The sequence below is a fragment of the Podarcis melisellensis genome, assembly GCF_964234715.1.
Source record: "Podarcis melisellensis genome assembly, chromosome: 8".
NCBI lineage: Eukaryota > Metazoa > Chordata > Lepidosauria > Squamata > Lacertidae > Podarcis > Podarcis melisellensis.
The window spans coordinates 19,930,560-19,952,428 of NC_138540.1; the positions used below are offsets into that span (position 1 = coordinate 19,930,560).

The following is a 21,869-nucleotide window of genomic DNA, read 5'->3' on the forward strand; positions in this document are numbered from 1 at the left end:
GCCAGGTGGATATAACTCACTAGAACAACTCTTCAGAGGCCCCATTGAACCAAAGGTGTGTGCACATGCATGCACACACACAATTGAACTGTCTTAACACACAGGCATCTCCTCACCCCAGGCAACTCTAAGGGGTCTCTAACTGGGCATTATTTATTGCGTTTATACCCTCGCCTTCTTCTCCAAAGAGCTCAGGTCCATGGTTCTACCACTCATTTAATCCTCACAACATCCCTGTGAGGTAGGTTAGGCTGAGAGGAGACAGTGATGGCCCCTAGGTCACCCAGGGAGCTTTCTTGTGGACTGGAGACTTGAACTGTGGTCTCTCCCAGGTCCTGGTCTAACCACTGTGCCGCACTGGCTCCCCAACAACCTCAGGGGGATGCAAGAACTGTGTTCTCTCTCTCTCTCTCTCTCTCTCTCTCTCTCTCTCTCTCTCTCTCTCTCTCTCTGTGTGTGTGTGTAAGAGACACACAGAGAGAGGATAAGGCCAGCAGTGGCTGCTCATTAGGGTGTCTAAACATTGCCTCCACTTTTGGAATCAGGATGCTTCCGAATACCAAGTTCCTACGAATCGGAAGCAAGGAAGATGCTGCTGTGCTCAGGTGCTTTGGGACTTCCCATTGAGACACCTGGCTGGTCACTGTGAGGATAGAATACTGGACCTGGTGGACCTCACGTTACATTCATATTTTTAGAACATCCTGCCCCGTGCAGAGTTCTGTGTTGGTTGAAAGCTCACACACCATCTTGTGAATCTCAGTGGCTGGTAGGGTCATTTTATTCCATTGTTTTGCTGCTGTTAACAAACGTTGCATGCCAGCACCCCCAATCTCTACTGAGCAGGAGCAATATTCCAGGGAATTCAAGGTTCTCTCCCAGGGTTGTGCTGCCATTGGGAAATTGAGACTAAGAAATAGGGTTAATTTGCACATATTTACACCCAAAGCCTAACAACAACAACAACAACTTATTATTTATACACCGCCCATCTGGCTGGGTTTCCCCAGCCACTCTGGGCGGCTTCCAACAAAACACTAAAATACAATAACCTATTAAACATTAAAAGCTTCCCTAAACAGGGCTGCCTTCAGATGTCTCCTAAAAATTTGGTAGTTGTTGTTCTCTTTGACATCTGGTGGGAGGGCGTTCCACAGGGCGGGTGCCACTGCCGAGAAGGCCCTCTGCCTGGTTCCCTGTAACTTGGCTTCTCACAATGAGGGAACCGCCAGAAGGCCCTCGGTGCTGGACCTCAGTGTCCAGGCAGAACGATGGAGGTGGAGAAGTCTACTCCTTCAGGTAGACTGGAGAGAGTTCAGAGCATCACATCTCAAGAGCGGTGTGTTTCCCCAGCGCTGGATTTCCAAGGCATCCTGACCGCCATCTCATTGCCTCTGCCCCATCCTGCCAAGATAGTTCTGGCCCTCACAGCAGCTCCTGAAGTTCTGCCCACTTCTTTTCTTCTTCTTCCCAAAAACGCCTGCTCCAAGCAACTCCTCCCCATCTGTCTGCCTGCCCCACCGTATCCAGAACTGTTGGGGGGTTTTTAAGAGCATTTTTCCTGTGTGACATCATGCCCCCCCCCTGTCACTTTGACAACTGGATGGTTTCCATTGATGGGTTAATGATTTGCTTCCTGGCCTGAGGGATAAAAAGCTTTCCCTGTATTTTTCACTGGCCTGGCATCTTCCCTTCAAATGCTATCTAAATCCCATCATTTATTAATTTTTGAACACACCTTAGCAGTTACGGGTGCCCTTGCACTCCAAAACTCTGTTACTGCAGATCTGTAACACTACCCTTCTTTGGATTTTTGCTAAACACCTTTTTTTGAAAAAAGTAGGAGGATTTATTTTCCTATCATCTGAAGCTGACAATTGATAGGGTTCAGTCATGGAGGCTGGTCCATTAGGAGAACAGGAGGAGGAGGAGGACAAATCTAGAATGAGTTGGCTCCTCCTCTCAGGTAAAGGGGTTGCGGCGCTCCTCGCTTTATTGGCTGAGGGAGCTGGCGTTTGTCCACAGACAGCTTCCGGGTCATGTGGCCAGCATGACTAAGCCGCTTCTGGCAAACCAGAGCAGCGCACGGAAACGCTGTTTACCTTCCCATCGGAGTGGTACCTATTTATCTACTTGCACTTTGAGGTGCTTTTGAACTGCTAGGTTGGCAGGAGCAGGGCGACCGAGCAATGGGAACTCACCCCGTCGCAGGGATTCGAACCGTCGACCTTCTGATCGGCAAGTCCTAGGCTCTGTGGTTTAACCCACAATGCCAACCTACCCTCCGACATTTCTCCCATGAAAATAGGGACGTCCTGAGGAAAAGTGGGACATTCTGGGATCAAATAAGAAACCGGGAGGGCTTCTCTAAATCAGGGACTGTCCCTGGGAAATAGGGACACTTGGAAGGTCTGTCATTAGCTCTGGCTCAGCCAATCATCTTCTGCCCCACTAGTCCTGATAGGCGCCTGGCAGAAACAGCCAAAGAATTTGAGCAGGGAGAAAGAGGCCTTTCCTAGCTTCAGGATCTCAGCTCCTTTCAACTAGGAAAAGGGCAAGGAAATAACATTTTCTGGCTGCAAAGTCGTTTGCTTCATCGCTCAGTTTTGGATCTCTCCCACCCCAGCAAGGACATGCTGCGTTAATAGTATAAATAACATTATTTAATCGTGAATATATAAATAATATAACAGCCCAGTGCGTACACAGATGTCTTTATTTAAGAAAACACTACACCGTTTTACGCTTCCCAAAGAAATAAAAATAGTAAATCTCTTAAGTGGTTTACAACCTGCCTTAAAATGTAAAACAGAGCATTGCAAACTATCAAAACAAACAATCACAAATGAAAACAGAAACGAAAGGCCCACATTTAAAGCAGAAAAATTAATAGAAAACCTTTTAAAAAAATTTTTTTACACCCTTAGAGATTTTTGAAACATGAACCAATGCTTTCAAATAGTTCAAAGCAGAAAAACAGCTTAAACCTACAAAATAAACAGCCAGATAGATAATAAAGCCACAGTGAAGCAGCATGGCGTAGTGGTTAGAGATTAGGACTAGGATTTGGGAGACCAAGGTTCAAATTCTCCACTTCATCACAAAACCCACTGGGTGACTTTGGGCCAGTCACCGCCTCTCTGCCTAACCTCCCTCATGGGGTTTGTCGTGGGGATTAAATGAAGAGGGCAAGGGAGAACCACGTATGTCTTCTATATCACCACTTTGAACTCTTTGGGGGGGAAAGGCAATGAATAAATGCAAAAGGGTAGTGTTTGTGTGAAGACCCTGATGCTGGGAAAGATGGAGGGCCCAAGGAGAAGCGGACGACAGAGGAGGAGATGGTTGGACAGTGTTCTCGAAGCTACTAACATGAGTCTGACCAAACTGCGGGAGGCAGTGGAAGACAGGAGTGCCTGGTGTGCTCTGGTCCATGGGGTCACGAAGAGTTGGACACGACTAAACGACTAAACAACAATAAGTGTTTGTGTGAAGTTATTGTTTCGTTTCGTTTTGTTTTGTTCATGTTCTTATTATGTATTTTGCTTTTTTATCTTGCATTTTTATGCTGCGAACAGCCCACAGATCTACGGGTGAAGCGGGGAATACAAATTTGTTAAGTAATAAATAATAATAAAATGTTGAAGCTTTTGCAGAGGCGGCTGCAAAAAACAGGACAAATTTTTGTTCGGGAACCAACCAACCAACCCACCCACAAGACCAATTATCGCCCCTCACTTAAAAACACCTCCTCCCCTCAAAAATAAATAAATCCCTCTTAGTTAAAATAAACTTCACACCCCCTACAAAATCTTTCAAGGGCTGTCTCTTTAAGCGCAGCTCCTCCGTTGCCAGGCGGTGCCTGTTGCCAGGCGGCGTTGATTGGCGGATCGGGGATTCCCCTCTCACACATCTCTCTCTGCAGGGAGGGCTTTCCCCTTGGCCGACACGTGGGTTTGCCAGAGCCCCAGCTGGAGAAGCGCGGGGCGGGGGCGTGTCCTGGGCTGCTTCCACCCTCCGGCCAATGAGCGGCTTCGGCGTCGGAAGAGAGGGCGGGACTGGGCGCCCATATATGGAGGTGGGCGAGGGGCGTGGCCCGGGAGTGTCGCCCCTCCCTCTCTCCCTCTCTCAGTCTTTAGGGAAGCCGCTCCCTTTGGCTCCTTCGCCTGAACTGGGGCTGATGCTGCGAGAGGAGCGGACCGCGCTGTGAACTAGGGAAATACACGCAACTTTTTTGTCCCCTTTTGGTGGGGGGGGCGTGTCCCTCCCGGGGCTGGAGCTGCGATGACCTCCCGCAGGTAAGATCCGCTTAATCTCCTGCGGCGCGTCCGAAATGTGCGGAGTTTTGCAATTTGGGGTTTTTGTTTGCCTTCGGTGGTGGTGCGGCGTGGAGCTCGGAAACGGGGCAGTGGACAGCCTCCGTCCCCACCCCGTTCTTCCTTTGCTTCCCCACACCGCTCCGTATCTAATACTTGCAGGTAGACCGCCCCTGAACATGGAGGATTTAAAACAACCTCCTTCTCCCCCCCCCCCGCAAAAAAGGCGGTGTACTTCTTTCTGTTTTGCACTACAGCTCCCGCCAGCCCTCCGCCAGCGTGGGGTGTGTGTGGAAATAATCCCTTAATATTTATTTAGATCATCCTTCCCACCCACCCCAGGCTTCTCCAGATGTTTTTGGGCTACAGCTCCCGTCCGCACCCCCCTCCCAGCCAGCCAGTGTGTTTTTGAGTTTGTAAACAAGGCACAGGTCTCTACCCTCCCTTCAGCCCCACCCCCTTATCTGTTGTTATTTGGAGGTAGACTCCCCCTGATCGTGGAGGGTCTCTATCTTTAGCTCAGCCTCCCCCCCCCCCACGTTTGCTGTCCTCCTCTAAATGTTCCGGACTACAACTCCCGTCAGAGCTCCCAACCCGCTCCAGACAGTATATGGCGAGGAGGAGGGAGAGTTGGGCATACCTAATATTTGCAGATAGACTGTCCCTGAGCATGGAGGCCTGTCTTTAGGTCAGCCTTTGCCAAGCTGATGCGATTCCACACCCCCCCCCCCCGCGCTTTGCAATGTTTTGGACAACAACTCCCATCAGACCGGGCAGTACACTGTTTGCACTGTGGGGCTGTTATTTTCAGTTTCTAATTTCTTCATTCTTAGTTGTTCTGACTAGTTTACCTTTAAAATAAATTTAAAAAGCTCAGTGTCTGTGTGAAAAGCAAACATTTGTAGCCAATCTACACTGAGTAGACCCATTTAAATTAATGGACCTTGCTACTTTAGGTATGTTAATTTCCGTGGCTCTAAACTGATCAGACTTTGTTGAATTAATTAAATGGAAAGCAGCAGCAACCGCCTTTTTGTCCCGTCCCCTCTGCCTCCTGTTTTCGGTACTTGGAGGTAGACTGCTCTTATACAGGGGCGTACCATGTACCTGTTGTGTAGAATACTTTACAACAGACCCATCTTATTTGTTGTTGTTGTTAACCTGCCCATTCGAAGGCCCCGGAGTTGATTATATTTAAAGCATGATATTAGAAACAGTTAAAAACAACATACAATCACGGGACCAATATTTGTCTTAAAACTATACATTATCTGGTCTCGAAATCCAGGGCAAAGAGGAACGATTTAGCTGCTCTGGTCATTCCTGCATCATGTGGGAGGGAAGTCTTAAGTCAGACTGAATTGGGTGAAAGAGAAAAGTTTCCTTCTGCCTCATCAACAACTTCCTTTGGTCATTTCCAGATTTTAATCTCTCCCTCCAACCCGCCCCAATTTTCTTTTTCCAAGCTCTGGAGGCTGGTTGTAGTTTTTAATGTTTATTGAACTCTGAATCCCTCTAATGGATATCAACTGATATTCTGCATTGTACTGTGTTGATATCAGTGTAATCTTTTTCCTTTTGTTTGCCTTGTTTAAATTAAAATCTTTAAGAAACAAAAACAAAAAAAAAAACTGTCATGGAAGACCTATCCTTTCATTCTCCTCCTACCCACACCCAGATTAACCTCTTTTCCTTTCCATTTTCTTTCGTGGTTATAATGCAGATAACAGGTTTTTGTGGTGCAATTTGCTTCCTTTCCCCTCTTCCTACTAAATATTTAATTCTGCAGTCGGGAGGTAAGCTCACAGCTTTGCTTTGAAAGCTGCCCTTCAGCGTGGGTGCGCCTGAGGATGTGCAGAGTGCAGAATCTGCAATTTCTGCAGTTGTGTAACTGCGATTGTGTAAATGACAGGCGCACCTCTGAGCCACTGACTTCCTTACTCACAGCTCGGTAGCTATAGATTCACACACATACCTCAATGCAAATAATGTCCAAATCAGAAAAGTGCCCTCTTGCAAGCTTTAACCCTGGAGCATCATTATTTTTTTTAAAGCATGACTTCCTTTCGGTTTAGCAACCATGAATGCAAATGAACATGTTTATGGTTAAAATAGTTTGGAACAGCTTGTCAGGTAGCATCTCCCCCCCCCGCCACTGACGTCACCCTGTTTGACCTCATGTTCCTTCTGCTCAAACCCAAAATCTCGGAACCCAAAAAAGGAACTCTGAATTCTTGGAACCCAAAAGCCTTTTGATTGTTGTTGGTACTCTATGGCCATTGCAACATTTGGGGAGGCCTAGACTGACGTCTGCCAAGCTTGATTAGAGGTTTGTGCTGAATGTTCTGTAACTTAAAGCTTCATTTTGCTGGGAGCATGGTATAATGGTTAGAGCAGTCTTGGCCAACCAGGTGTTTTGAACTCTTAACCCCCATCAGCCCCACCTAGGACAGGTTAAAATGTTGAGCCTAATCTCCAATTACCACACAGGTCCAAACTCCAATGAGTGACCTTGGAGCTGATGGGAGTTGAGTGGGACCCCATGGAGCTGATGGGAGTTGTAACCCAAAGCATCCAGAGAGGGTGACAGGTTGGGGGATGCTGTTGTAGACATTGGCCTAAGCTTTTTGCAGAAAGGGCAGAGATAAAAACGTAGGAAACAGATATTGCTTGCAGAGTCACTCCAGAGGAATTTCTTATTTTAATGATCTATTTTAAAATGGGCTGTCCTGCCGGTAGGCCAGCAGGCTGTCCACGTTCTCTTAAGAATATATATATATATATATATATATATATATATATATATATATATAAAATGTGTGTGTGCATGTGTATATATTTGCTTTCGTAGATTTTCACGGGTACAGGAATGCAGGTTTTGGTGTCCTCGGGTGTCTTCCCGTGTAAAAGTTGGGGTGTCTAGGCGACGTTTCGACGAGGTCTCACTCGTCATCTTCAGGCTGGTGCTTTCGGCTTCTTGTTACTGGAACAGAGCAGGATCTCAGTGTTTGAGTTCCTATAAATACTGTTGAGGGGGTGTGGTGTATAGCCTCCAATGTTCTGGGCAGAGAGGAAGTTCCCAGGCTAGTGTGCCTTTTCTTCTTTTGTTCCTTAATTACTTGAGGGATATCTTGAGTGATTTCTTGAGTGATATCCTGAGTACCACTTAGGTGGGTCATTAGGTGTGGATTAGTTGCTAAAGTCTTTGTGTCTTGACCTCTTGAACTTTGTGAAGAGTTTTTCTGAGAAGATGGCTGTACTGCACTTAGTTGTGCTCTGGCTTGGCTTCGTGTATAGGGGCGAGCTGTGGTTTTGTGGCCTGTGTCAGCCAGATCTGTGTAGGGATTGCAGGGGGGTGCAGCATCCGGAGGTGCCACCATGGTTTGGCTACTGGATGGTGTCTGTAATTTATCTGTGGAGAGGGTCTGGGTTTGGGTCTGGTGTGGTTGATTGGTGATGGCGTTCTGTGTGCCTCTGGATCTGGTGTCAGTTTTTGTGGGGAGGGCTAATTTCCAGATGTCTGGCAAGCGGGATGTGTCGTCACGCTTGTTCATGTTGTGAGGGTGTTTCTCTATCTCGATGGCTTCCATGATTATTCTCTTGTGGTGATGTTCCATGTTAAAGAGCAATTTGGAATCTGCAAAATTAATTTCGTGTCCTGTTTCTTTCATGTGTTGGAAAAGAGAGGAAGTTTTTTCTTCTTTTTTGACGGCATTCTTGTGTTCTGCGATACGTGCATTTATTCGTCTGTTTGTTTGTCCAATGTACGTGGCTGGGCAGACTTTGCAGGGTATTTCATAGACCCCTTGGTTTTCCAACTGGATTTTATCCTTGGGGTTTCTGAGGATATTGGCTATTTTTTCGTTGGTGCAAAAGGCTGTTTTGATATTGTGTTTATGGAGGATTTTGCTAATTTTATCTGTAGTGCCCTTGATATAAGGAAGGAGGGCCATGCCATTGTTTTCTTCTGTGTCTTGGTTTTTGGGGGGTGTTTCTTTTTGGATTAGCTTCGTAACCCTGTTTTGCTGGTATCCATTGGCAATTAACACATTTGAGAGATTCTGTAACTCAGTTGTCAAGTGGTCTTTGTCAGCCAGGCGTTTGGAAATTAGCCCTCCCCACAAAAACTGACACCAGATCCAGAGGCACACAGAACGCCATCACCAATCAACCACACCAGACCCAAACCCAGACCCTCTCCACAGATAAATTACAGACACCATCCAGTAGCCAAACCATGGTGGCACCTCCAGATGCTGCACCCCCCTGCAATCCCTACACAGATCTGGCTGACACAGGCCACAAAACCACAGCTCGCCCCTATACACGAAGCCAAGCCAGAGCACAACTAAGTGCAGTACAGCCATCTTCTCAGAAAAACTCTTCACAAAGTTCAAGAGGTCAAGACACAAAGACTTTAGCAACTAATCCACACCTAATGACCCACCTAAGTGGTACTCAGGATATCACTCAAGAAATCACTCAAGATATCCCTCAAGTAATTAAGGAACAAAAGAAGAAAAGGCACACTAGCCTGGGAACTTCCTCTCTGCCCAGAACATTGGAGGCTATACACCACACCCCCTCAACAGTATTTATAGGAACTCAAACACTGAGATCCTGCTCTGTTCCAGTAACAAGAAGCCGAAAGCACCAGCCTGAAGATGACGAGTGAGACCTCGTCGAAACGTCGCCTAGACACCCCAACTTTTACACGGGAAGACACCCGAGGACACCAAAACCTGCATTCCTGTACCCGTGAAAATCTACGAAAGCATATATATATATATATATATATATATACACACACACATACACACACACACACCGGTATATATTCTGTAATCGCCCATTCCACCCCCTGCAAAAATATAAACAAGCCCTTTCTTTGATTTAAGCTAGAAAACATCCATAGCAGCGGAACTGCTATGGGGCAGCTGTCCTTGTTTGCTTCGGGTGTTCCCTGTTTCCTCTCCATCAGGGTCTTCCTTTGTTAGCCAGCATTTGATGCCATCCGTGAGCCTTGTATTCCACAGAGCAGGAGCAGATGGTCCCTGCCCCGAGGAGATGGCAATCTATAAGGTTCTGGCACAGAGAAAAAGAGCAAAGGAGACGAATTTGTGGCAGGAGGAAATAGTGACTTGGTCCATTGTGGGAGCAAACAAAACATGAACCCCAACACAGTCTTCTCCTGGACCTTCCCCCCACTTTAAATGCAGGGGTTTTCAGTACTGGCCATTTTGGACTTTCCAAGGTTTGGGGGAAATGTATTTAAAGGGGGAAAGGTCCAGGCTAACACCAGAGAGGGGAGGATGCTCTATGGGCACCCAAACATTAAAGTGCAGATGACTGATGAGAATCCACTTTTTGCTTCGGTGTGGGCTAGTCCAGCCTGTGGCTGTTTGAGAAGCAAGTGCTCAAGTTTCTGATGGGACCAGGGAGTTTGTGTGACAAAGGCAGGAGGCCCAGGTGTCCTGGAAGGCTGCTCCAAGCATATGGGGCAGCGAGGGAGAAAGGAGGGAGTTTTTGGAGGGAGCAGAGGCCTTGGGATATCTGAGGCTGTCAGAGCTTCTAGCTATGGTTTGTGGTGGCCTGGTGGCTGTGTTCTACCTCCTCTGTCAGAGGCAATGCACCTCTGAATACCAGTTGCTGGGAATTGCAAGCAGTTCTCGCACTCAGGTCCTGCTGTGGGGCTTCCCACTGGGGCATCCAGTGAACCCCTGGGAGGAGAGGATGCCAGACTAGATGGGCCTTTGGACCCGGTCCAGCTATAGGGCTCATTTTGGGTTCTTGCGGAAAGGGGAGGAACTTGTGTTGAACCTGAGAGCAGACAGGACATCCATGTAGTATGTTTCCCATGCTTGGGTCTCCATCATCCTTAGCTAGCAAGACAGGTCAGGGATGATGGGAATTGTTGTCTGAAAACAACCGGAGACCCAAGTTTGGGAAACCCTGATGTAGGGGTTTGGACAGGAGTAGTATAACACTGCAGATTTAAGTCCTCTTGCCTTGAGTCAGAGGCAACTGTATCTTGACTCTGGTTGCACATGCATGTTAAGTCTTGCACATGACCACAAATGCTGATGGTGCATTTTCCTTCTACTTCTGTATCTGTGTCTCTATATCTGTCTACCCAGTTATGGTTTGTTTGTTTTATGGGGTGCATCTAACATTCTTCTTTCTCTTATTAAATTTATTACCCACCCTTTGCCAGCAGGTACCAGGGTGGGTTACACCAAATTAAAATTCAGTATTAGAAACAGTTAGACCAGTCATTGGAATAGGGTAGGTCCTGAAAACAGCCATCTCTGGTATCCAAAGGTTAGCGCATGTTTGAAACTATAAAACGAAGGTGCCCCACGCACCTCTGTAGGGCAGGAATCTCACATCTCGGTCCTGCTCAGAGTAGACCCACTGAAAGTAATTGGCATGGCTAACTTAGGTCTATTAATTTTAGTTGGTTTACTCTGAGTAGGACTTGGTTGGCTACAACCCAATAAGTTTTTTTTTCTTCCTATATACATAAAAACGCAAGGTTGCCATCATATAGCTCTTTTAGGAGGACTTTTCAGGGCCACATCACAGTCCTGGATTTGCATGAAGAAATGGGTTTGGGAAGGTGAAGAGTGTAAATCAGGCTGTTTCAGAGGAATACAAGTCTGGAAAATCTGTGACGCTCCAGATGTGATTGGACTTCAACTCCCAGCAGCCAGCATGCCTAATGGTCAGGGTGTTTTGTAGCTGGGTTGCAATGGTAAAAGATCAAAAATTGCAACGGGGAGATTGAAAAATCAATAAAATAATGTGAAACGACGTTGTAAAAGTTTGAGCAGCAGAGAGCAAAAGCGTATGATGTGATTCACACAGCATCACTAAAATCTAAAATTCAATGGATGAAAAGTGCACAGCTATGGAAAGCCTGCGGTATAAAAAGGTCTCTTTTAATCCAGGCCCCAGATCAGGAATATGAGGAAGGCAGTGGCGGACCTACATTTTGGGGGGCTCTGAAGTCTCATTAGTTCCACAGCAGATCTGCCTCTGGAGGACGGTCTCAGGTGAACCTCTCCAGGCTGGAGACAAATGGCACAGGTGGAATCTTGCTTTTCCAAGATGGTGGCATGTTGCTGACCGCTGTGGTAAATAGGATGCTTCAGGAGTTGTAGTTCATAACATCAGAAAGTCGCCCTTTGAGCTGCCCCCGATCCACCCACCCTGGGCTTTGTTCCGTTTACATCTCATCCTTTTTGATTCTCGAGTAGGTGGGACCGGCTCTGTCCTCGTGCGAGTGAGTCACGGCTGCATGCGCTCAATCTGTGGCGAAAGCACCTTTTAAAAAACATATATATGAATTGAAATCTGTTTCCCCTTGTCGTCTTCTCTGGCTGCTTCCTCCTCCGCAGAGAGAGAGAGCTGACTTGACGGAAAAGAGGCAGCCCAGACTTTTTCCACAGAAGGTGAAGGAGCAAGGAAAAAGAGGTGGTAGAACAGTTTGATGCGTTGTTTTTCTTGAAAGTTTCTGGCAGCTGAATCATCAGTGCTTTGGTTGTGGGGAAAAAGCATTGCCCTCTAATGGGGAAGGATGTCAGCTCTGTGGTGGAGCATGTGCTTTGAGTGTAGAAGGTCCCAGGTTCAGTCCCTGGCATGTCCAGGAAAGGCTGGGAAGGTCCCCTCTTTAAAATGCTGGAGAACGTTGGCTAGTCGGTGTAGACCAGCCTTTCTCAACCTTGGATTGCCAGATATTGAAGGACTACAACTCCCATCATCCATAGCCAGCAGAGGCAGCAGTCCCCACCCCTGATCCATGGAGTCTCTGGGTTCAGAGGCTGTATGTCATTGAATACCGGTTCATGGGAATCAACCATCATCAGAAGAACCTGCTGGTTCAGGCCAGGGTCTCATCTATCTCAACATCCTCTCCTTATAGTAGCTGGGGCCGGACCAATATATTTTGCTGCCTGAGGCAAAGGAGAAGATGGCGCCTCTCCTTACCTGCAGCCTAATCCATGTGTGCAAGCTGATCAAACTGAACTTTACATGAAGATTGGTGGTGTCCTCTATGGCAGCCGAGGGCAGCAGGCTTGCTTAGGAAACCCCAGTCCCAACCTCTCAGCAACTGCAGCCTGAGGTGCCTGCTGATCACGTTGCCTAATGGTAGGGCCACCCCCAAGATTAGCCAACCGCCTGATGCTACAGCAAGGTTGCTCCAACTTCACAGTGCCGCCATCTGGAATCCCAACGCTTCGGGTGCATCTCTTCTGACAGCAGTGAGCGAGAGAGACAGAGAGAGCAGCATTCTGCTCCATCACACTCTCTGGCTTGCTCAAGAGGTCAGCTAAGAATAGCCCCCCCTCCTGCTCTCACGCTCCCCCCCCCAGCCGGCCGGAGATTAAGAGTCTTGTGACGTGATGAGATGAACACATGTGGGGAGCCACGGATTTGCATGTCTTGTGGGCTGTTACTGGATCCTGGATGCCCTCTGCGTGACGTTCCTCGAAAGGAGAGACAGGGCACCCTGAGCGTTACTCAGCACCCTCCCACTCCCCCCGCCTCCCACTGACTCAGGACAGAGGGGGGCACCTGCCCTTGAGAGTGAGACGAGGCCTTGGAGGAAACCAGGAAGCCATCTCAGTTTCTGACTGGATCCCGGAATGTCCTGCCTTTCCTTTGGAAGTCCCTATTTTCGTTGGAGAAATGTTGGAGGGTATGTCCCAGTACGATATGGCTCAAGGATCTAAATTAATAATAAAAAATACTAATAAATAACCATTAACACATTACAGTGGTACCTCAGGTTAAACATTTAATTCGTTCCGGAGGACTGTTCTTAACCTGAAAATGTTCTTAACCTGAGGTACCACTTTAGCTAATGGGGCCTCCCGCTGCCTTCCGCCACTGCTGCACAATTTCTGTTCTCGTCCTGAAGCAAAGTTCTTAACCCGAGGTACTATTTCTGGGTTAGTGGAGTCTGTAACCTGAAGCGTCTGTAGCCCAAGGTAAGGTAAAGGGACCCCTGACCATTAGGTCCAGTCGTGACCGACTCTGGGGTTGCGGCGCTCATCTTGCTTTATTGGCCAAGGGAGCCGGCGTACAGCTTCCGGGTCATGTGGCCAGCATGACTAAGGCGCTTCTGGCGAACCAGAGCAGCGCACGGAGGTACCACTGTATTAATGGCAAATAAAATGTATAGTAGTTGTTTTTAATGAGTTCTGTGCAATTTTACACATATTTCACTTGCCAAGCAAAACGAAATCCTATTAATTTAACTTAAATGTCTTTTGAATTCTCATGTCATGTTGCAACTAGTTAGCACCCCTCATTTTGGGAAGTTGAAAAATTCAACGTGCGCTATCGCCCTACCAGCAAAACGGCCGCAGGTTGAAGCAGGTAAACTAGGTGTATATTTGCGGAAAGGCGAGCTGACAAATATATTTGGCTCCTGGGCCTGAGGTTCCTCACTATTCCCTCAAACCCCAGTTCCTGTGAGCTGGATCTCATTCATTCCTCCTTGCGCAGCACCTGGAGGGGAGTGGCCGACTGATTCACTCTGGATCACGCTGGAAGTGTTGCAAAACAGCAGCAGGAGCAGGCTGTGCAACTCAAGGCAAGCAGCAAAAGTGTCTCGTGCTTTTCTGGGCTTCCCTGCCTCCAGGGTGAAGCAAGGAGGTGGAAGGCAAAAGAGGGAATTGGGCGGAGCAACAGGAGCTTGTTAATGCAGAGGGATTTCATTGTTATTCACTGTCGTTTTCCAAGCAAGCTTTGAGCTGCCTCTCTTTGAACAGCCAGAAAGATCTCCGGAGCCAAAGGCTTGTGCTGGGCGGAAAACTCGAGGGTTTGGGGCCTTGGCAGGTGACACTCAGGAAATCCTGACACCTTGCAGGAAGGCCCTTTTGCATGCGTCACAAGCCGAGCACCTCCCAGTCTGAATGTTGGAGGAGTCGGGACAGATAAGAGAAAGTGCTTCCTCACATGGCACATACTGTATTTTTTGCTCTATAAGACTCACTTTCTCCCTCCTAAAAAGTAAAGGGAGATGTGTGTGCATCTTATGGAGTGAATGCAGGCTGCGCAGCTATCACAGAAGCCAGAACAGCAAGAGGGATTGCTGCTTTCACTGTGCAGCGACCCCTCTTGCTTTTCTGGCTTCTGAGATTCAGAATTTTTTTTTTCTTGTTTTCCTCCTCCAAAGACTAGGTGCGCCTTGTGGTCTGGTGCGTCTTATAGAGCGAAAAATACGGTAGTTAAACTATGGAACTCTCTCTTGCAGGATGGCCACTGACTCAGATGGCTTGAAAAGAGGATTGGACAAATTCATGGGGGGAAGTAAGGCTTTTGATAAGCACGATGGCTCGGCTCGGCCTCCATGGTTGGAAGCAGCAATGCTTCTGAATACCAGTTGCTGGAAATGACAGGAGGGGAGAGGAGACTCTTGTGCTCAGGTCCTGACTCTTTGTGTTGTTTTCTTGGTCAGTATTGTAACACAGAAGGGCTGTAGCCAAGCGGTGGGTCATTTGCTCTGCATGCAGAAGGCCCTAGGTTCAGTCCCTGGCATCTCCAGGTAGGACTGGGAAGGTCCCCTGCCTGAACCCCTGGAGAGCTGCTGCTGCCAGCCAGTGTAGATGGTACTGAGCTAATGGTCTGATGGTTTTCCCAGTAGTGATGTATGGAAGTGAGAGCTGGACCATCAAGAAGGCTGATCGCCAAAGAATTGATGCTTTTGAATTATGGTGCTGGAGGAGACTCTTGAGAGTCCCATGGACTGCAAGAAGATCAACCCTATCTATTCTGAAGGAAATCAGCCCTGAGTGCTCACTGGAAGGACAGATCCTGAAGCTGAGGCTCCAATGCTTTGGCCACCTCATGAGAAGAGAAGGCTCCCTGGAAAAGACCCTGATGTTGGGAGAGGTTGAGGGCACAAGGAGAAGGGGACGACAGAGGACGAGATGGTTGGACAGTGTTCTCGAAGCTACCAGCATGAGTTTGACCAAACTGCGGGAGGCAGTAGAAGACAGGAGTGCCTGGCGTGCTCTGGTCCATGGGTCACGAAGAGTCGGACACGACTAAACAATAACAACAAAAATGGTCTGATGCAGGATAAGGCAGCTTCTCCCCTGGGCACAGTGTCTGCTTCCTAACACAGTACAGCACATTCAGCTGCTGGCAAGGTGGTCAGGGGCAGAGAGACATGTGACACTGGATTGTAGCAGCCCAAACATGTGTTATGTTCTGATTTTCTCTTTTCGTCTGGTGCAACAGCTTGTGGCAGGAGCAGTCTGAGAACGTGCTGGTTCAACAGCAGTATCTGGGATGGTTTGGCAGTAGTTCTTCCCAAGGACCTGCTACTGGGGCCAGGCAGAGCCCACATCACAAACAAAACCGGGCTATTCAGAGTGAAAGGGAGCAGGATTGAATCCTGGCCAGCTGGTGAACGGAGGAGGGCCTGCTTTCTGCAGAGGTCTGCTTTACGTCTGCCTTCCCCGCCCCCAACCCCCCAGGAATGCACATGGAAAGCAGACCCCAGCAGGACCACACTGTCCGCTCAACAGTGCAACCCTGTTGGCTGCAGAGGTCTGCTTTGCCAGGACGGTTCAATCCTGCTGGCTGCAAGGGGTCTACCTCACCAGTGCATTCCCAGCTGGGTAATTCCAAGGGAAGCAGACCCCTGCAAATAACAGGATTGCACTTTTTGCCGCCCCCCCCCCCAAGCTGGTGAGTGGAAGGATCAGTCCTGCTGTCTGCAGTGTGGTTGAGAGGAGGGTCTCCCCCCCCCCAGCTCCTGACTGTATGCTTAATAGGCATTTAAAACCCTAATTAAACATTAGGACTCCCTCTCCCAATTGATTCAGGGCCTACAGCTGAGTTTGCCTGGGGCCAATCCAAACGCCTGCATAAGGCCCTGCATAGGGGCTGGGTGTATGTACCTGCAGCCCTACTTGTTACTGGTAGGAAAGTGGTGGCCACTCCTTTATTACTGGTTTTTAAGCAAGAATTTTGTAGTCGTGGAGTTTCTGCAGCGGGTTGCACCAGATGACCTCTGGAGAGACCCAATTTTATGAATCAAGAGCCTGGTCTGTGGGGTTGTGCTGGTGGCAAAGTGTGGTGGGTTATGGCTCTGTCTGTGGTTTGCCTTTTTCTTTTGCGGGGAGATGGGCTGAACCCACAAGTGAGGCTTGGTCTGCATGTTTCCTCCTGCACCTTGTCTCTCCCCCGCCCCGCCCCCCCCCCGGTGGCTCGTGTCCAGGAAATGTGTCTAGGATGGTTGTTTAATCAGGCGGCTGGGCTTGTCCGCTCTGTGGGCTTCCTGCCCTCTGGTCTGAAGGGAAGATCGGAAACTCTGCTGCTTTAAAACAGGACTGGTAATCCGGAAATGGAGAATTTCCTGGATGTGTGTATTCCCCCTCCCACTTTTGTGTAAAATAGTGGCATTTAATGGCTTTACATTTTACCAGCTATAACGGTTGGAGGGAGAGAGGAAGCAGCGGGGCCAAGTTCCTGCTGATTTGCTAAAGCAATCTCTTATTTATTTACAAAACAAATTAGATGCCTTTTCCCCAAAGATCCAGGGAATGTGGAGCAAGCCATTAGAGCAATGTGCACATTTAAAAAAAACCCTTTTATCATTCTTCGGTAGGAAGCTTGAGTTCTTTGTGCATAGAACCTCACAATGCATTGTGTGCTATATAATAGCAAGGCATGATACCAACACGTTGAAAAAGCCAAGATCAGGTGGTGTTGGTATTCTGATTACAGTGCCATCACGCCTTAAAAGTTGCATAGGTCTCTGCACCCAAGGATCATGCAATTGACAGGCGGAACAATGAGCAGAGCGCAGGACCAAAGGTCCTAATTAAAAGCAGGTGAATGTGTGCAGGGTTTTGCAGGTCCACCATAACGAACGGGAAATGCGACAATGGGTTGCAGCGCACAGTTAATTTCCCCCATATATTATATTCCATCTTCCCTCCTGGTTTTCCGTCCTTTCTTTGCACACCGGCTGGTCAGCTTTCTGTGGCTACTGAGCATGCTCAGTCCTCATTGGGCTGTTTTTCCGAAGTATTCTGCCCCGCCCAACAAAACTGGGTGTCCCTCTCATGTCTGCTGATAACCTCTGCTCCCCTTTGTGCTTTGGGTAGGACTCTCTCACCCGGAGAACATGTCTGTATACAACAACCACTGCAGCAGCTGATCTAGAATTTGAGTCGTGAAGTTCCTACAGCCCACCTAGAGTTAGCAAACAGGGATCATGTATGTCTTTCAGTAGGAATGCTTTTTGAGTTGTTGTTGGGGTTTTGTGGGGGGGGGGGAGCTATTCTTGCAGTCTCTCCAAAAGGCAGCCAGTTCTGGTTTCTGCGGAGTCCCTATTCCAAGTGCAGGGCTGTATCTGCTCAGCTAAGGTAACACTTGGCATAGACCCATTGAAATGAATGGACCTAAGTTAGTCATGTCTGTTCACTTCAGTGGGTCTACAGTGAGTAGGGCTGGCATTGACTACAACCTGCATTATTAATACATGTCTCATTATCCTCTCTGTGTTATAAGAATGTATATAAGAACCTGGGGCCTTCCAGATGCCACTCCACACCGCTCTGATGAGTGACTAGTTTGGGGTTATTCCTGGAAAGTATCACTAGAGACCAAAGCATCCTCTCTGCCTTTTACCATCTTCATCTGGTTCTCCAGCTAGGGTCAATCATAGACAGGGATAGCATACCCTCCAACATTTCTCTGGTGAAAATAGGGATGTCCTATTCAATACTGTGCAGCTTCCAACATACATAAAAACATAATAAAATATTAAACATTTTAAAACTTGCCTATACCGGGCTGCCTTCAGATGTCTTCTAAAGGTTGTAGAGTTACAGTGGTACCTCGGGTTACAGACACTTCAGGTTACAGACGCTTCAGGTTACAGACTCCGCTAACCCAGAAATAGTACCTCGGGTTAAGAACTTTGTTTCAGGATGAGAACAGAAATTGTGCAGCAGCAACAGCGGGAGGCCCCATTAGCTAAAGTGGTGCTTCAGGTTAAGAACAGTTTCAGGTTAAGAACGGACCTCCAGAATGAAATAAGTTCTTAACCTGAGGTACCACTGTACTTATCTCTTTGGTTCGGGGCAGGGGAGTGTCACATAACTCCATACCCTCCAACATTTCTCCGACGAAAATAGGGATGTCCTAAGGAATAGTGGGACATTCCAGGATCAAATCAGAAACTGGGACCGCTTCTGTAAATCCGAGACTTTCCCTGGAAAATAAGGACACTTGGATCGTCTGGGAAAGCCTGATCACCATGGACCATGCTCTGGTAACCTTGAGGCTAGATTGCTGCAATGCACTCTGTGTGGGGCTGCCCTTGGCCTTGGTTTGGAAGCTGCGGCTAGTGCAGGATACAGCTCCCGGACTGCTGGTGGGGGCAGGCATCTGACTGAATACATTGTTAAAACATCTGTATTGGCTAGCCCATCTACCAGGTTTGAGACCCTTGAATTAACTGAGAAAGCCTTAAGCAACTTAAGTCTAGAGCATCCTCAGGGACCACCTGATCCTAGCTCAGTCCTTGAGAGAGCACCTACAGGAGCATCACTGGTCATCCCCACGAGTTGGCGAGGCTCATCTGACATCAACACAAAACCGAGCATTTAGTGTCATCCACCCAATTTTGTGGAATAGTGTGCTGACAGATGTTCAGCAGGCGCTTTCTGTTTCAACTCTGAAATGTGTGCTGAAAACCTTTCTACGCTGTCTAGCTTATGCAGGTGATTAAAAGTGCACCTTTCCGTAACAGTTAATCTCCACTTTTTATTTTTAAAAATATTTTTATTAGCAATTACAACATAACAACTTATCAAAACATATCATATTCATTATTTTCCCCCTTCCCCCCTCAAACCCTCCCTCCCCTCCCCCAGAGACTTCCCTCAGCTCCTTTCTCTGATTTCTCAACACATATGATTCTCTGCATGTTATAAAATTATGCAAATCCTTACATGTTCTATCTACCATGTTATCAATCAATAAATTTGTGTATGTTTATTCAAAATAATCTCCACTTTTTAAATACACCTACCTGGTTTTTATGGTGCGGTTTTGCATACGACTCTTGTGAACTGGTCTGGGTTTGTTTTATGAATGCACATATATTTTTTATACATAAATAAATTGGCCATCCTGCTTGGGGCTGATGTAACCCCTACAAAATGCGCAGAGTGTTAAAATAAGTTAAATAAAAACCATTCAGCTTTGCTCCAGACGCTTGGGTTGCTTGAGAGGGCTTTGATGCGTTGCAGGGGACTAGATCATCCTTTGGATCTCTGCAATCCTATGCTGACCTTTCCTGGCTGGTGGCTGCTGTTTAGAGTTCCTTCTGCCTGTCTTCAGGCACGGGAGCGAAGTTGGGTTAAAAGGACGGGCCGTTTGTGAAGTGTGTTTGCTGGGTTGCCTGAACACAGTCACGGGCATTTAATCCCGGCCGGGACATTGCAGGGGCTGACCTGCTAATCTCTGATATTCTTAATATAGGAAAGTCTGCTCTTAAATAAACCCAGGGCTGCTATATCCAGCAGCAGGGGAGCTAAATATAAAGGAAGATTCTCCCTCGCTCCTTTCACCAGCTCTGGTTCCCCTTAGTAGCCTTGGTAAACAGAGGCTAAACAAGGGAAAGCAGTCATCCCCGGAGGCAGGCTTGATCCCTCTGTGCAGGATGCTAAGCCTCAGGGAGGAACAAGGGTGATGCTCTGACCCCTCCTGTCTTGGGAGCTGGGCAGTGGCCAATTTGAATGGGAAAAAAACCCCACACTGTTAGCCCGAACAAAACCCCTCTGTCTTTCAAGCTTGTTGATAGGAGCAAATAAAGGGGCATAGGAAGGAAGCAGCTTTAGACGGAGTCAGGCAGTTGCTCCCTTTAGCTCCATATTGTCTACACTGGCTGGCAGCAGCTCTCTGGGGTTTGAGGTGAATGTGTAGGGAATTGAACCTGGGTTTCCCCAGGTGCTTCTGAGCTACCACTTTGACGCTTTCCTACTCAGGTAGGAAGCTGCTTCCTATCGAGTCAGAGGGTTGGCCCATTTAGCTTAGTGTTGTCTACCTTGACTGGCAGCAGCTCTCCAGGGTTTTGAGATAGCAGTGTGCCCCAGCCCTGCTTGGAGAGGCTGGGGATTGAACCTGGGACCTTCTGCATATGAAGCAGATGGTCTGCCGCTGAGCTACTGCCTGGCCTTCCCTTCCCACCCGTGCCCAGGCATACGGCGGCTGAGTGTTGATAAGTTTTTCGTAACGTGTCTTGATTTATTTAGCTCCCAGGCAAAATGGCTCCCTGCAAACTCTCTGTGTGCAGGTGACAAAATAGGAGCTGGTGAGGGGGTTGCATATTGCAGAATATTATCCAAAAGGTTTTGTAGTAGAAAGATCTCTCCTGAGAAATGTTGGCTGGGCATGGAGCTTGGACAGTTGCTGCCAGCCTGTGTACGCAATACTAAGCTAGGTGTTCTAATGGTTTGACTCTGCACGATGCAGCTGCTGCTGATGTTGCTGTGTTTGGGGGAAGAGTCATAACTGAGTAGTAGAACACCTGCCTTGCATGCAGAAGGCCCAGGTTCAACTCTCAGCATCTCCAGGTAAGGCTGCGAAAGGTCTCAGTCTGGAACCCTGGAGAGCTGCTGCCCGTCGGTGTGCTCTGACTTTGGTCTAAGGCAGCTTCCTATGTAGGGAGCTGGTTCTTTTCTCCTCACGTCTTTCTGAATCTCCTGCTGCTGAGTCTCAGTGTACTGTATAATTTGCATAATTTGAAGGGACCTCAAGAGTCATCTAGTCCAACTCTCTGCAATGCAGGAACCGCAGCTAAATGACCCCTGATTCAAATAATATGAACCTGTGGGCAATAGGGAGCAGGGCATCAGCTAAGTAGTGGACTCTGTTAGGTAGCTTCTGCATGAACGCCAGGAATATATATATATATGGCATTTCCCAAATGCAAAAAATAGGGTGGCATGATTATTTGCTGAGAACGGCTGGAAAATATCAACAATGGGAATGCATGAGTGAAAACTGGTGTTTTCTTTTTAAAAAAGAAGTTATTATAGAGAGGCATTGAAAGGTGTCATTAACCTAATTTTGTCAGTGATAAAAAAACCACAACACGTTTATTAGAAACATTTGTGTCTGGGCTGCCTGCCAGAGGTGGAACCAAATGCTCGTAATAATAACCTCTGACTTGCGCTTAGCGAAACCCACCAGGCTTGGGCGCATAAACTTCTCGTTGAAAAAGGGAGAAAATGTCTCTGCCTTGAGCTTAACATTTGAGCCTCAGAAGCAAAGTCATTAGCATCTCCCTTAATTAGCCAGGCTAGTGTTTTGTTACGGTTTGTGAGCAAAACAGCAAGAACTCTCGGCTGTGGGCAAGGGACCGTCCTCCTAGTGATTTAATAAGATTCCCACTGGATCGTCTAGGGGTAAAGGGCAACCCACAAATTCATTGCATCTTTCCAAAAACGAGAAGTCAGCAGGTTTGGACGTAGGCGTATTTTATGAGTGAATGAGCACGCGTTCGCACTTGGTCTT

The 21,869-nt window shown here is 47.7% G+C and overlaps 1 protein-coding gene across 1 annotated transcript in view; it reads left to right on the top strand.

Annotated features, from left to right (window-relative positions):
- The first annotated feature begins 4,140 nt into the window (after positions 1-4,140).
- LOC309376806 (tyrosine-protein phosphatase non-receptor type 11-like) overlaps positions 4,141-21,869 on the top strand; it is a 57,865-nt gene continuing 40,136 nt past the window's right edge. The window contains exon 1 of the mRNA XM_081923639.1: positions 4,141-4,298. Coding sequence (XP_081779765.1) covers positions 4,285-4,298 — 14 coding nt within the window. The 5' untranslated portion in view covers positions 4,141-4,284. The remainder of the gene's footprint in view (positions 4,299-21,869) is intronic.